General features: G+C 41.2%; 1 protein-coding gene across 1 annotated transcript in view; it reads left to right on the top strand.

Annotated features, from left to right (window-relative positions):
* LY86 (lymphocyte antigen 86) overlaps positions 1-15730 on the top strand; it is a 70833-nt gene that overhangs the window by 25553 nt on the left and 29550 nt on the right. The window contains exons 2-3 of the mRNA XM_008056753.2: positions 10326-10412; positions 11708-11836. Coding sequence (XP_008054944.1) covers positions 10326-10412; positions 11708-11836 — 216 coding nt within the window. The remainder of the gene's footprint in view (positions 1-10325; positions 10413-11707; positions 11837-15730) is intronic.

Here is a 15730-nt window from a genome sequence, read left to right as displayed (position 1 = left end):
CCCCCCCCCCACCCCCGCCCTGTGCATTCTGGCCCTGTTCTTGGTCCCTGTCAAAAGAAGGACGGATTTGTAGGAGATGCAGAAATGAAATACAACAGGTATATCATGGTTGTGTCTTGTCTCCAAATAATGCTACAGTTCCCGCTGTTCCTAAGCCAAGTTCCTTCCCTGGAGGGGTCTGCCTGATAGTAAAATTCAAATCAGCAGTGGAGAAGCATGCTCTGAAGTCTAATCTTCCATTATAAAAACAGAACAGGCTAGTTTGTAACCACTTTTCAACCCCACTCCAAATAGTAACAGAAAGTTAAACAATTACCCACATCAAGCCAAAGAGGCAAGTTCCCCTGAAGCCTGAAGCTTCTAGCCTTGGGGAATCCCTGGTAATTTGGTCACTGTTTGATTAGCAGTAAGACTCTGGGTGTACTGGCCTGGTCAAGATCTTCCTTCCCCATCTGGGTTCCACAGCCGCTAGCACAGTGTTCAGTGCATATTAGACAGTTAAAAAAGGAATAGTAACACTGTCTCTAAGATTGTGTTTAAAATGAAGCAGGGCCAAGCCAGGTAGTGAGTCCTTGAGAGACATGCCTTCCACACATAAGACTATAAAATGTTGACTTGTGTTGACTGTAAAATGAGAGATTCAGTGTATACATGTGTCTTTTGTTGAGTCTATTATTTGGTTGTGGGCTATTATAATTAGTGATGGAAGTTTTGTAATCCATATGAGAGCAGAAGCATTTTCATATTTGTCTTTGTATCCTCAAAAATATTGTACTCAATAAAATGCATGAGAAACTAAGGTGCTCTTCCCATCCTTGAGCCACAAAGATGCACTGTCTCTAACCTGTAAGACAGGCGCCAGTTTCCTCTCACCCTCATGTAAGAATCCTGTGCTTATGTGGTGCTGTGCCACCCTCTTGGTAAACACAGAAGTGCACTAGTGCTCATTGTTGATCTATTCCTAAGATGCAAAAGACCAAGCATAATAGTTTCAAATGGTCATTATTTGAAATGTTTGGAGAGGTATTTTGGGTGAACGTTTATCATCATTGCCGCTTATCTCTTAGATCTCTAACATTTATATTGTGATACAAAAGCCATCTCCTCCTATGCTGATGAAAGCCAAACTTAGGTTATTCCAGGAGAGCAGAATCCAGAGATCAAAGGGTTCCTAACCCTTTTCTGTCCATAAAAAGGCTATTATCAATTCCGTTTCTTTTGTGGTCAAAAGCAGACAAGTGAGGAATCCAGAATGTTCAGTTTGGCAGCCCCAAAACACCTTCATAGTCAAAAAACACTTTCACCAAGGTAGCCAGACAATTGCAGAGTGTTGGAGTTCAGCAGAAGTTCCAGTGTGACCATGCTAATTTCATTTTTTGTTGTATCTGATATTAAGAACCATGTTTAAGCACATTAAATACACCATCTACATATCTGCAATGAAGAAACAAGAAGCCAGATTATACATACAACATGAATGGGTGAGTAAATTCTCAATGAAATGCTGGCCAAAGAGATTCAAACAGAAATGGAACTACTATTATTTGGAATAATGACCCATCAGGGAGCCTTGCTGTGCTCCTCTATAGTAATAAGATTTGACAGGTGGAAAAAAGGAAGAGATCAGGAAATAATAGAAAAACATAGCTGGAATATATTTACAACATGGTGAGCTATTTCTTTTCCTACAGAAGCAGGGAAGTACTATGAAGGGAGGGGTGGAAGGAACATAGAGGCATCAAGGACAGAAAAGATGGAAGTTAATTTTGTGTTGTGGTAGTAGTTCATGTTGTGTAATTTTGTGTTATGGTATTGAGTTTGGAGCAATGACATTTTATGGAAGTTTTATGTATCACCCTCTTTTAGGGATCTACAAAGACCCTTGAATATTTTCCTATAAACTCATCTAAGAAAATTAGAACATTCCAGTCAAAATACAGCCATGAAAGAAGGAAACTTTGATCCTTGTCCAGCTAGATCTGTATGATAAAAAGAGTGAGTACAAGCTTGCAGAATTGGTCATCTGCCAACCTAAAGGAAGAAGTCAGAAGTCTGTTTGTTATTTTTATTTAGGAAAGAATTCTGAAGGATACAGAAGAATATCTGCTACTATTTGGCACAAGACTAGCTGTTAACTTCATCCCAAGTTCCAAGAGGTTCTGGTTCTCTAGAGAACCCTAATACACCCCCCTTTATTAAACTGTCAGTCAGTAACACTTTAGTAAGCAACCAGAACAGATCAGTTTTACTCACATTCTGCTTACCCAAATTTGTTTTCTTTCCATAAACTGTTGGAGTCAGTCTTGCCAGTGCTTCTAAACTATATGCAGATGGTAAGTTCTCCAGGGGCCCTCTACTACCTTCTCTACCCTCCTCAGGCTGTGCCTCTTTCAGAAGCATGCTTTGTAATAGCTAACATTCTCCTGGGGTCAGCCCATCTTCTACCAATGGCACATGCAAGTAGCAATACCAGCTCTTAAAGTAATGTGGGTTACAGGGAATGAGCCACCAAGTGTGATGCAGTAGCCCCAAATCTGAGAGGGCTTGTGTAAGGTCTTTACCTACTCCAAAGAAGTCACCCCAAGGTCCAGCAGGGAAAGAATTGACTTATTAGAACTTATGGGAGACACCGATGGTGGTCAGCCAGTATAGAAAGTATCTGCCCAGAAGGCACCTATAGCAGCTTATCCGTGAAAAAGGAATCTGCTCCACAGGACAGTACAATGAGCAGTTCTATAGCAAAGCAACTTAATTATTCAGCTTCTTACATGATGGTTACAATCACTGTGAGTAAGGGAGCTGCCCACATTGTTCTCAACTCTGGTCAATTAGCCACACCCTGTGACTCATTATTGGGAATATGCATATCCAGGCTTGACTAGGAGTTGCTCCCTTGGGGAGAGGCAGAAAGAAGCCAGTTATGGGGGAAAGAGGTAATGTTTGGACAATTGTCTCACACCAAGGTTAAGGTGCATTTGAAGAGAAGTCAGTATTCTGGATCTCAGGATGTAGTTGTATCTAAGTACTAGAGAGGGCTATGAGGAAAAAAGAAGAGGGAGAGAAAGGGGGGAGAGAAGAAAGGATAAGTGGGGGGAGGAGAGGACAAGAGAAAGGGAGAGAGAGAGAGAGACTACCTTTGTATAGCAGGAAGGCCATGACAAACTTGGGGTTGCGCTTGGACATGAGTGTGGGGAAGGCTGGTAGAAGTGAGATTGGAAAGGGGTCAACTCCTTTCCACAATGACTCTGCTGTAAGAATTCTACCCTTCCATTCTGTGGACTGTCTGCCTGCTCTCTTAACAGTTTATTTTGCTTTGCAGAAGCTTTTCAGTTTGATAAGGTCCCACTTGTCAATCTTATCTCTTATGGCATGGGCTATTGGGGTTTTGATCAGGAATCAGTTGCCTATTCCAATTTCTATAAGGGTGTTTCCTGCATTTTCCAAGATCCTTATAGTTTGAGGTTTTATGTTTAGGTCTTTCATACATTTAGAGTTGATTTTTGTGTATAGTGATAGGTAGGGGTCCCGTTTCAATCTTCTGCGTGTGGTCAGCCAGTTTTCCTAGCACCTTTTACTGAATAGGTTCTTCTCTCCTCAGTGATTATAGGTGGAGGCTTTGTTGAAGATGAGTTGGTTGAGAAATTGAGGTTTTGCTTCTGGAGTCTCTATTCTTTTCCATTGGTCTATATGCCTATTTTTGTGCCAGTATCAGGCTGTTTTGATTATTGTAGCCTTATAATAAAGTTTAAAGTCAGGAAGTATGATATCTCCCACTTTGTGTCTTTTGCTGAGGATTGCTTTGGCTATTCGTGGTCATTTATATTTTCAAATGAATTTCTGTATTGTTTCCAATAAAATGAGGAGATGATGTTGAAAATTTAATGGGTATTGTGTTGACTCTGTGACTGTCTTGGGTAGGATGGACATCTTAACAACATTGATTCTTCATGATCATGGAATCTTTTTCCATTTGTTTGTGTCCTCTTAGATTTCTATGAGCAGTGTTTTATAGTTTTTGGAACTCAAACATGCTAAAAGGAAAAAAACAAACAGCCCTATTAAAAAGCAGGCAAAATATATGACTACACACTTCTCAAAAGGAGACATACGAGCAGCCAACAGATACATGAAAAATGCTCAGCCTCAGTAATTATCAAACAAATGCAAATCAAAACCACACTGAGACACCACCTAACTCCAGTGAGGATGGCCATCACCAATAATTCAAAAAAATAACAGATGCTGAAGAGGATGTATAGAAAAGGGAATGTTTCTACACTGTTGGTGGGAACGTAAACTAGTACAACTTCTGTGGAAAACAGTATGGCGATTTCTAAAAGATCTAAAAATCAATCTTCCATGCCACTTAGCAATCCCCCTTCTGGGAATATACCCAGAGGAACTCAAGTCATTCTGCAAAAAGATACCTGGGCATGCATGTTTATTGCAACACAATAGCAAAAACATGGAAGCAACCGTGCTGCCCATCAAAAGTGGACTGCCTAAAAAATGTGGCATATATACACGATGGACTATTACACACCATAAAAAGAGAACAAAATTATGGACTTTGCAGCAACTTGGTTGGATTTAGAGTCTATCATACTCAGTGATCTATCACAGAAACAAGGAACTAAGTTCCACCTGGTCTCACTCATAAGTGGACCCTGAACATTTATCATAATACTACATGGAAGAGGTTGACAGTAGTAGATCACTCTCATGGGAGGGAGGGGAGAGGGCACATAATGTTAATGAGGGCACCTGATCCCAAACCAGGTGAAGTGAGGACCAATGGGAGGCCCAAATTTCACCTGTACAATGACCACTTATGTATCTAAACCCAAATTGCACCCACATCTTTAAAATAAAATAAAATCATAAAAGTACATAAAAAATAAAAGGACTGCTGCAATCTCAAAAAAAAAAAAAATTCTACCCTCCCATGGGAGAAGGAAAGCCAATTTAAACCCCAAGCAATAGAACTATAAGCACAGGCACACATATGCATACACACACACACACACATGCACACGCACACACAAGTGCCTGTTAAACCGATGAACTCTGAATAACCTTTGTGCATTGTACCAATGTCAATGGCCCAGTTTTGATATTGTCCTAAATGTGGAGGAAGGTGGGGAAGGACACGTGATACCTCTCTGTATCTTTTTGCAACTTCCTACGGAAATATAATTATTTCAAAATATAAAGTTTAAAATAAAAAGTCAAGATCTTCCAAGCTATGGAAAATGGGACTAGCTACATGAGAGCTGACTGCTACTCTATGCCTCAAATCACCCAACCAGCAATATGCAGGTTGCAGGATGCAGGGCTATGTGTACAAACTCCGGGACCTGGGGACACACATCCAAGCATTCGAGTTACCTGACACAAAACCAAGCAGGACTGGGCAGAGTGCATCCCGGGACCCTCACTATCCTTTACTGAGAAATCGCACTTCCAGAGATTGTGCCTTTGGATTTTGTTTTCTTCCCACTGATTCCAGTTGAAAACGCACCACTAGCTACAAACCACCAAGACAAGGTAATCCTCCCCTGGACAGCTGCCCTGGTCTAGCCCAGTCCAAGAGAACACAGGCCCCTAATAGAGCATAAGACACAAAAATGGCTCCAGAGCTGAGATTTGCTAAAATCCTGCTCATTCTAAGCCTGGCTTGTTTATCCAACTCTATTCTACTCCATGAATGAGAAAGAAACCCTTTCTAGGAGAGGTTTGAGTGTTGCTGCCCTTGGTTGCAAAGCAGATGCTGCTGGCTGCTTTCTGAGGCCTCTTCCTCACCTCCCGCAGGATTTATGCTCAGTGGGTTTGAAGAAGCCGGCCTTCTGGGCCCACGCGCTCTGGGGAGGAGCTGGGCAGTTTGGGGGCATGCCGGGTTCACTCACTGTAATGCTATCCTCCCTAGGGCTGAAGCCATAGATGTCAACAGAACAGACAGAAAAGGGATGTAACCAAGGAAGAAATATTTTAAATGAGCAGTCTTCTATTTCACAATGGAGCTTTTACTTTCCCCAGCTCACTTGATATAAAATGAAGTATCTAGAGGAAACATTTATCTCTGCCCTCAAGTCTCAAAACACCAACGCTCATTAACTTTCTCATTTTATTGTTTCTGAAGATCCAAAGCCAGATGATCTGATTTATATGTATTAAAAGTTACCTGAGGCAAGGATCCAAGGGAAAGTCTCTCCCCTCCTCACCCTGTCCACCACGTTTCATACTATGTAAGGAGAACTACTTAAAAATTACAACCTGGGCAACCCCTTTGGGTCTCCTCCAACTGTGGGAGCTTTTCTATCCTCTCAATAAATCCTGCTTTAAAAAAATTACAACCCACTACATTTTAATTTTGGTAGGTGATTGTGAGGCCTCTGCAGTATAGGTAAAGCCTAGTAGTTGAGAAAGTAATTATTTAAAGTAGTGGATCTCTACCAGAGGTGAGTTTGCCCCCCATGGGAACTTGAGCGATATCTGGAAACATTTTTGCTTGTCACAATGGGAGGAAATAGGGGATGCCACTGGTATCTAATGCTTCTATCCGGGATGCTGCTAAACATCCTACCATGCACAGGCCAGCCCTCACAACAAAATGTCTGAAGCAAAATGTCAATAGTGACCAGGTTGAGAAACCCTGCTTTAAGGTTCTCAGCCAGTTTGCTACAAATAACCTTTATTTTTCATTCAGCGAGCAATGACTTGGGACCTATTATTATCTAAAGACATTATGCTCTGCCCTGGCACTGGGGAGCCTGCCTTTTCAGCATCTAGTGGAGGAAGGGCAGAGGTAAACGAACGGTGTAATGTGATATAGAGTATGGTAAGAGCCCGAGTGGAAATACAAATAAATACAGAGGATATGAGTTTGTGAGGGTGGGGTTTGGGGAGGGGGAGGAACTGATGTCATTTTCCCCAGGAGGACCACAAAAGGCATGTTTACACTCACAGACACCGTTCTTGCATATAAATTTGAAACAACTGCTAGGAAAGCCCACCCTTAAGCACTTTTTAAGCTATCTATCTTTCTATTTCTATATACATATCCTCAGAGAGAAGCAACTGCTTTCTTTGTGATTTTGCACCTCATCAAGATTACTTTCCTAACAATAATGTATTTCCAGTACCAAGGAAAATGCTTTCCTTTATTTATTTATTTATTTTAGTTTTCAGCCATTTATTTAAATATTTAAGGCAATTTTATAGAGGGAGGGTCTTGCTATGTTGCCCAGGATGGTCTTGAGTGCCTGACCTCAAGTGATCTTCCCATCTTGGTCTCTTAAAGTGCTGGGATTACAGGCATGCACCACTGCACTCAGCTTAAATATTCCTACTGTCTCCATCTTTCCTGTTCTTCTTGGAGGGAAATGCTTTCTTTGCTACTCCTGCCTTTAGTGCATTCTTTCTATCCATATCATGTAATTCTGTAGCTGCTAATTAACTAAGCAATGCATTCTTAGCATTTTTGTTTTGCCTCAGATAGCATCTTAAGTTTTCCCACAGTTCTGAGGATGCATCTTCCTAAACATCTGTTCATTGGCTTCTTTCTTTTCCAATACCAAGTGCCAGGTATGGAGCAGGAATTATCATCTCCATACTCCCTACTCCTGTTTTCAAACTGAGATAAGCCGTGGGACAGCACAAGGGTGCTTGGGAGGGAGTCCAAGGAGCAAAAGAGAAAAGGATTCTTCCCCTAAGGAGAATTAGTAACCCAACCAAACGAGTTTTGATCAAACAAAAGTGCGTCCAAGTTAGATTCACAAGGCTCAAATTGCCTAGTGGTCCTTTCCATGGCAGATACCATCGAAAATGATATATCTTCCTGGTCAGCAATATGGATGATAAAACTGTCTGGAACACTTTCATTGGCAAATATGAGCTCAGAGTTATGCTGGAATGGAAATCAGTTATAAAACAGGACTACCAATGCCATATCTCTTCACATAAAATATTCTGGGCAACCATACACATCAAAATCATTAATATATATCTTTGAGGCTCTGCTTTGTGAATATCACTACACAATACCAGGCAACAATTTGTTTGTTTGTTTTTGATTTTGACTTTGAATCTTGGCTCAGATGCTTTCTAGTATGGGGATCTGGGTAATTTAATACAACTTCTCTGAGTCTATATTCCTCCAATGGTGAAATGAGGAAAATCATACTTATCTCTCCAGATTATTGTTTATTCTACCAGTCTGGGTTCTATCAGGGAAAATGGAGACAATATCAGTTACTTTAACAGAGAGAATTTGATATAAGGAGTTGGTTAGAGCACCAGTTGCTAGGGAACCAAAAGAACAAAGAAAAGCTAGTGGAGCCAAGCAGGGTGGCTCACTCCTGTAATCTTAACATTTTGGGAGGTGGAAACAAGAGGATTGCTTGAGTCCAGGGGTTTGAAAACAACGTAGGCAAGTTAGTGCAACCACATTTCTACAGAAAATCAAAAAATTATCTGGATGTGGTGGTGTGCACTTATGGTTCCAGCTACTTGGAAGGCTAAAGTGGAAGGATTGCCTGAGCCCAGCAGCTCATGGCTATGGTGGCCATGAGCATACCACTACACTCCAGACTGGGCAACAGAGGGAGACTCTAACTCCAAAACAAACAAACAAAAAACACCAGTGATGAAGCAGCTATCTCCCCAAGGGCTGGGAGAGCAAAGGGCAGATGTTGGGATGATTAGAGACTGGATATATGAAAGAAAGACCCTGTGGAGCTGAGACACAGACTGCTGAGGAAGTGATAATAGCTTCTGAGATGCTGTAATTGCAGAAGCTTGGCGATCTACAGAGCTGAGCCTCAGCTGGCTCTGAGAAGGTGCAAAAAAACATGGACCTTGGAACCAACTGTCACTGCCAGGGCAATAAACAATCACCAGTGATATTCTCGGCAAGTACTCAAGAAAAAATAAGTCCTTCTTCAGTTTCAGCCTCCATCTTCCTCTGGTACCTTGACTGGCAGATGGCAGAGGAAAAATATGAATGCAGAGAGCCCCAGCTACACAAAGCAGAGAACAGAAGGCTAGACTTGGAGCTGAGAAATGGATAACTTAATGTATAGCCCATCCATCCCTTCATTGTGTTTGTTTATGGAGTGTTTACCATGTGTTGGGCTGTGAGCCTCTGTGCTAGGCACTGGGGAGTCTGAAAAATTAAATGGAAAACTCTTATAAAGTGTGTGGCTCAGTGACTGGTACAAGGTAGATCCTCTGTTAAAAATAACTCTCCTCTCTCAGGCCCAGTGGGAAGCATAAAGGAAAAGGAGGTGGAAAATAAAACAAAACTAAAAACCAGCTCTGGCCCCTAAGGAATCTCATGTTTAGATTAAGTGTTGTGTGATAAGCCACATAGCAAATACAAAGCACTACATGTTTGTGCACATTAAAAAGAATTTCAGACAATTTCAAAGAAGCAAAAGAATATTTGGGGGACTATCAGAGAAGCCTCTACAAAGACAGTGGGAACGAGCAAGATCTAAGTATTTAGACAATGGTCAATACTCCCATTTCAAATGAAGAAAGCACATGAGCAGATCAAGCCTGGTGGGAATTTGATGGGTATGCGTGTTGCCACCCTGGTCTCAAGGAATGGAGGATGGGTTCAAAATGCAGAGTAGGGAAGGTGGGCCAGTAGAACATTTCTGGGCTTTATACAGAGACATATATGAGCCATTGGGGCCTTTTGAATGAACAGAAGTTATGTGCAAAAATATCATCTTTGTAGCACCTATTATAGCTAATGAAAAAACAAATACCTTGCATATAGTGGAATGTTTGGAAAAAATGTATTACATTAAATGGGATGGGATGGGATAGAATGAAATGGAATTACAAAGGCAGGTCTTAACTTTGAAAATTCGTACATCCTCTCTCTCTATTTTAATTATATTAATAAATACTTCATGAAATATTTTGTGTAATCAATGAGTAATTTTAAGGCCAAAAGTTCAGTAACTGAAAGAATCCAATCAATGACAAAATTTTAAATGATAAAAAATATTAACAAAGTTATAGCCCAACCAGCAAGACACAGTGCTCATTTCATGGATTAAGACCCTATTGTCAAAGAAAATATGACATAACCAACTCACACTGACCAACTCCAACAGTGAACATGACATTGACTTTGAAGAGACTGGGAGGAGCTGGTGAAAATGTCATGAACTTCTACCTAAAAAAAGTGTCGGGCAATATGTTTTTTAATACATTTAATGATTCATGTAAAAATAATATCAGTATAATTTTTAATATGAGTTTGCGGAATATATAATACACTCACAGTCAATTTCTTGTTTTCTTCTTGGCAGATCCACTACAGGATTTTGGCTTTTCTGTTGATCAGTGTTCCAAACATTTAAAACCAAATATCAACATTAGATTTGGAATTATTCTGAGTAAGTAAAAATTATTAGTATGAAATAAAACATTGCACAGCCTCTTCTGCCTCCACACACCCAATGACATATTAACTATAATGGCTGACTAGACTACTGTTCCCTCAACACTCTCTGGAATTAACTTCATTTCCATCTTCATTTTCAAATTTCTCTCTGGGTAATATCCAGGTAGGGCAGAAATCTCATTTAATGCTGTACTTTTGTACTAAGAAGACTCTAGGTACTCATTTGGATGATAGAAGCACCTAGAATCAGTATACTGAGCCAAAAAAAAAAAAGAAAGAAAGAAAGAAAGAAAATATTTTGAGACTAAATATTGATGTTTACTCAGGAGAGAGCTCTTGCTTAGTTATCTCAGCAACAAATAAATGTACTACCAACAGCATGGTTTGTCATACATGCTATTCTGTGTCCCTAGTAGCTAATATAAGTTCTTAAACCTTGACACAGGCAAAGAAGAGATGTAATATCTTCTCCCCTACGCAAATCGATGAACTAGAGCACCTTTGATTGTTTAACTTTTACATGATCATCCCATTACAGTTAGTAAATATATTTTCTATAGCTAATAGAGTATCTCCTTTTCCAAAACAGTTTTGATCAAAACCAGAGCAGAAAGATTTAATAAACTTAGCAAGTAGAATCAGAGAAAAGAGGATACGTTCCCAGAGACCAAGAACTCTCATGCCTCTTTGTGTTTCTAAAGCCTTACACAATGTCTAGACTCTATCAGTAACTCAAGAAACGCTTTGGGGAAAGAAAGAGAGAAAAGAGGAAAGGAAGGAGGAGTGGGCAGAGTATCAAAGGGTGGAATGGAGAAAAAGGGAGAGAGTTGGAATTGGAAGTCACCACCACAGAGCCCCTTGAAGTTTCCTGTGTAGTGTGATGCAATATCTGCCTGGCAACAGCAGCAGGAGTGTACAGGCTTGGCCATGCTCCCACTGCTATCATGAGATATAAATAATACTATGTAACTGAGAAGTTCTAGAAGCGAGAACTGCAGACATTACGTTGAGGGGCCATCACATCAGGGTAAGGGAGGCACAGCAGATTATCTTACCCCAAACAAGTAAACTTTGAGAAAGGGTCACTTTTGATGCCCAGGGTTATCATCATAATCCCCTGTAGCATTGCCTAAATGCTGTTTTACCAAGAAAGAAGAAAAATGTTCTCCATACAGTGCAGACTAAGGGAAACAAAAAGTTCTTTGGCTCACGCTGTTAAAAACTTTGAATGCCTTTGATATACAGTGAAACACACAATAATATTATTGGCTCTCCTCTTTCCTTCAGGAGAAGACATCAAAGAGCTGTATCTTGACCTTGCTCTCTTCTCTAAAGGATCTTCTGTTCTGAACTTCTCCTATCCTGTCTGTGAGGAGAGTCTGCCCAAGTTTTCTTTCTGTGGAAGGAGGAAGGGAGGTAAGCCATCTGTCCTGCTCACTGCTTGAAGAAGCCCTCAGAGAGATGAACAAAGCTTGCATCCAAGCTTGAGGAACCCAGGCTAGAGTCCTGGGTCTGCTCCCCACCCTTGAACAAACTTACCCTCACTTCTCAGCATCTGTTATGTAAAAATAACAGTAAGGCCCATCCCATAGGCCAAGCTTACAGGGCTGTTGTAAAAGTCAAAATGAAACAATGCATATGAGATGCTTTACAAACTGAAAATTGTTACTGTGAGCAGCAATACCTTACTAAAAGGGTGGACAGCAGAAAGAACCAAGAGCTTCCAAAAATACATTGAGTTTGAAGGTATTTCCAGGTTTCCCTTCAATAACTTCTTTGGTGGCAGGGTCTCCTCAAGATAGCAATGGAAGCCGGGCTCGGTGGCTCAGCCTGTAATCCCGCGCCTTTGGGAGGCTGAGGTGAGTGGATTGCCTGAGCCCGCGGGTTCGAGACCCGCCTGGGCAGCGAGTCCTCATCTCTACAATAAATCAAAAAATCAGCCGGGCGTGGTAGCGCGCGCCTGTAGTTCCGGCTACTTGGAAGGCTGAGGCGGAAGGATCGCCGGAGCCCAGCAGGTCGAGGCTGCGGTGGCCGGGAGCGGCCACTGCACTCCAGTCTGGGCGACAGAGTGTGACTCCAACTCAAAAAAAAAAAACAAAAAAAAAGATAGCAATGGACTTTGAAAAAGAAAAAAAAATGAAACCCACTAAATGTCACTGCCTTTCCCATTTGAATCATTGACTGACAAGGGCATCAGGTAGTTAAACTCAAAATACAGAAGCAGAAAGTCCATTAGTAACTGTCTTTTCCCCAGTGCCCTAACCCCCTGCCCCCAACACACATACCTCCCAAAGAGGGCAGGCAACCCCACACCACTGGTCTCCATCTCTCCTCTCCTTTTTGTCCCCACCCACCGGCTTAGCTAAGGCCCTGAGATGCCTCTATCGGTTAATTAATACCTGAGTCTGTGACTGCCTTTCCTAAGGAGTTGTGCTTTTCCAGTTGCATCCTCCTTCCCAGGGCCTCCTTCTGCTCTTAGTGCCCAAGAGAGAGCATGCCCCCAACCTTCCATCCCAGAATTACCCCCTTACCTATTTCCTCACTCAGGGAAGCTAGACTTTTAAACAGTAAAGTTTCTTGTGAGATATCCCAATTATCCTTTTTAAATGAAAGATCTAGAAGTTTCTTCTCACACTGAAGGATACAGACAAAAGAAAACAGGGAATTTAAGGGAGGGTAGGCCAGAGGGAAGCTGATGAACTTTGCTGTGATCTGTAGAGGATTCAGCCCCCTGTTCACCCTTCTCTCTCCTCCCCCAAGGGTGTGGCACTTCATTTAGCATTTGTCATGTTTTAATATTATTGTTGGGTGGGGTGCAGTGTGATGCTCTATGTGTTCTTTGAGTCACCACAGAAAGGAATTTCAGAATGGTCCAAATATGGTTTTAAGATAAAATCTATAAGACAGAGAGAAAAGGAGGCATGCTGGATAGGCATGGGAATCTTAAGAGAAAGAATACGCTTTTGCTTTTGACAAGAAGTTTGATATAACTGTACAATGATTATTATGGTAACCATGAGATAAAGGGTTAGCTGTAGGTATCTAGTTTCTATTACCTCTCCATCTTTGATGAGCTAAGGAGTGGGGTTTTCCTGAGCCCATATTTGCCTTCAAAAAGGAACCTGATCGACTTTTACAGTGATTATTATGCTAAGCATGAGTTAAAGGTGGACTTCTTACCATTTCTCCACCTTTGATGGGTTTCCCCTTTGGTGAGCTGATGGAGTGGGTTTTCCTGAATGTGCATTTGCCTTCAATGGGGAACTTGATAGCCTTTTACAGCAATTATTATGTTAACCATGAACTGAAAGGGTGGGCTATATTGGTAAGACCACATTCTAGCCTGCAAGGTAGTCAGGTCTAGTATGCCAATAAGAAAAAAATGTCTGAATGCCTATTCTATTTTAAAACTACCTACAAGAAATTTGTCTATCTGTGTCTAACCTACCTCAATATCATGGTTTATAATTAACCTACCTCAATATTATAGTTTATTCCCACTTGTCATCCCCATTAGACTATGAGCTTCTTGAGGGTGGGATCATATTGCCTTTGTCTTTTTTTTCCCAGTATGTCAGATGTGCTGGATACAGTGGGAGCACAAATGGCGAATATTATTGTGCATTTGCACCAGGTCCTGTTCTAAGAGTTTAGATCCAATAAGCCCACTGACTTCCATCCCAACCTTATGAGTTAGTATTATTAATACTCCAACTTTATAAATCTGGAAACTGAGGCACAGAGTCTTTATGAATTTGCACCAAGTCACAGAGTTGTGAAGGATCCATGGCTTGAATCCTGGCAGTCTGGCTCTCATCTTATCATCTAATGAATGCATGAATGAACAAAACAACAAACAATGAAACATACTAATGTGTCTTTTGACCAAGAGTTTATTTTAAATTATCATCTAAGAACTCATCCTGTCCAGTGATATGACTGTCTCAAACTGGGACGTGGAACATCTTTTTTCTTAGTGAAGCCACCGTAGAATGAGAAGTCAATTTTCTTCTCTCAACTTGATTTTTGATTAATCAAATGCATGCATGCATTTCTTCAGCATGGTGAGCTCATCATTAACCCGTCCCTATTTATCCTTTTCTACCTGCCCTGAGCTGAGATGACCTCAAAATGTTCATCCACCATCAGCTCTTCTTTCCTTTCTTCCCTCCTTTCTGTCCTTCCCTACTTCCTTTCTTCTTTCCACAGTAACTCCATCCTACTCTGTGCCAAGTGCTTTGAGGAACCTGGTGATGAACTAAGAATGGTTTCTGCCTTCAAGGGCATTATGATTGACTAGAAGAGATTAGAGACTTACAAAACAACTGTTCCAGATTGCTGTGTGTGGTGTGTACATTAAAGAGATACAAACAAATGCCAAGTGAATTTGAGAGATAGAATTCATTTCCAATGGATTCAACCTGTTGGAACAAGGGCAACCTGAGAAATTGAGTAAAGAGTTACTTTTCTTTTTGCCTTAAAATTATTTGAAGCCTGCTATGGGGTTTTCAGCATTCTTCATGCACACACATGTGTGTGCACTCAAATTTGGACATAACATAACTACAGCTGGTGGTCTGTAAGCATTCCTGATTTTATAGGATGTTTTGAAGGAACTCAAAGCATCTTGAGCTGATAATTAAATAACAACCACCAGGAAAGGTTAACAATTCCATAGGCTGTCTTCTATAGCCAGTATCTGTAGTCCTATCTCAAGCCTTTTGCTTACCTTTCCAATTTTCCCCCAAAATAAGCATCTGTGCATTCTAATGTGGAAATAGGCATATTTGGAAGTACTGCCAACTTGGCAAGAAAGGACATACACCAGGCTGTCCCTCTGCTCCCTGAATCAGGTCTTCCTACCTCCCTCCTGAGCTATGCAAATAGCTTCCTACCTGTTCCCATGTGGTCATCCACACTGCTGCCAGGTGATCTCCTCAAATTCTGGTCTCATAAGTCTCCCTAAGAGACTTCAAGCGTTCCCTTTCCTGGAGAATTACCAAGTTCACCATAAATTTGACTCCAGCTACTTCTCCAGCCACATCTTGCTCCTTCCCCCATATACCCCTTTGGCAACAGTCTCGACAAATTTTTTGCCACTTTTGCATTATCGCCTGCATTTTAGCATGTGTGATGTTACACGATGGTCCATTTAGCCACTAGGGCCCGCTCCCATTTTTCTTTCATTCAGACCTAACTCTGGTATCCCCTTCTTCCAGAAGCCTTCCTCCAACACCAACCAAATGAAGCGCTCACTCTGGGATCTCCAGGAGTATCATGTTCTACTTCTGCCATAGCCCTTATCTCAGC

The sequence above is a fragment of the Carlito syrichta genome, unplaced genomic scaffold (genome assembly GCF_000164805.1).
Source record: "Carlito syrichta isolate Samal-C Ts95f unplaced genomic scaffold, Tarsius_syrichta-2.0.1 Scaffold302456, whole genome shotgun sequence".
NCBI classification, from domain to species: domain Eukaryota; kingdom Metazoa; phylum Chordata; class Mammalia; order Primates; family Tarsiidae; genus Carlito; species Carlito syrichta.
This window is presented reverse-complemented; position numbering and strand designations above follow the sequence as displayed.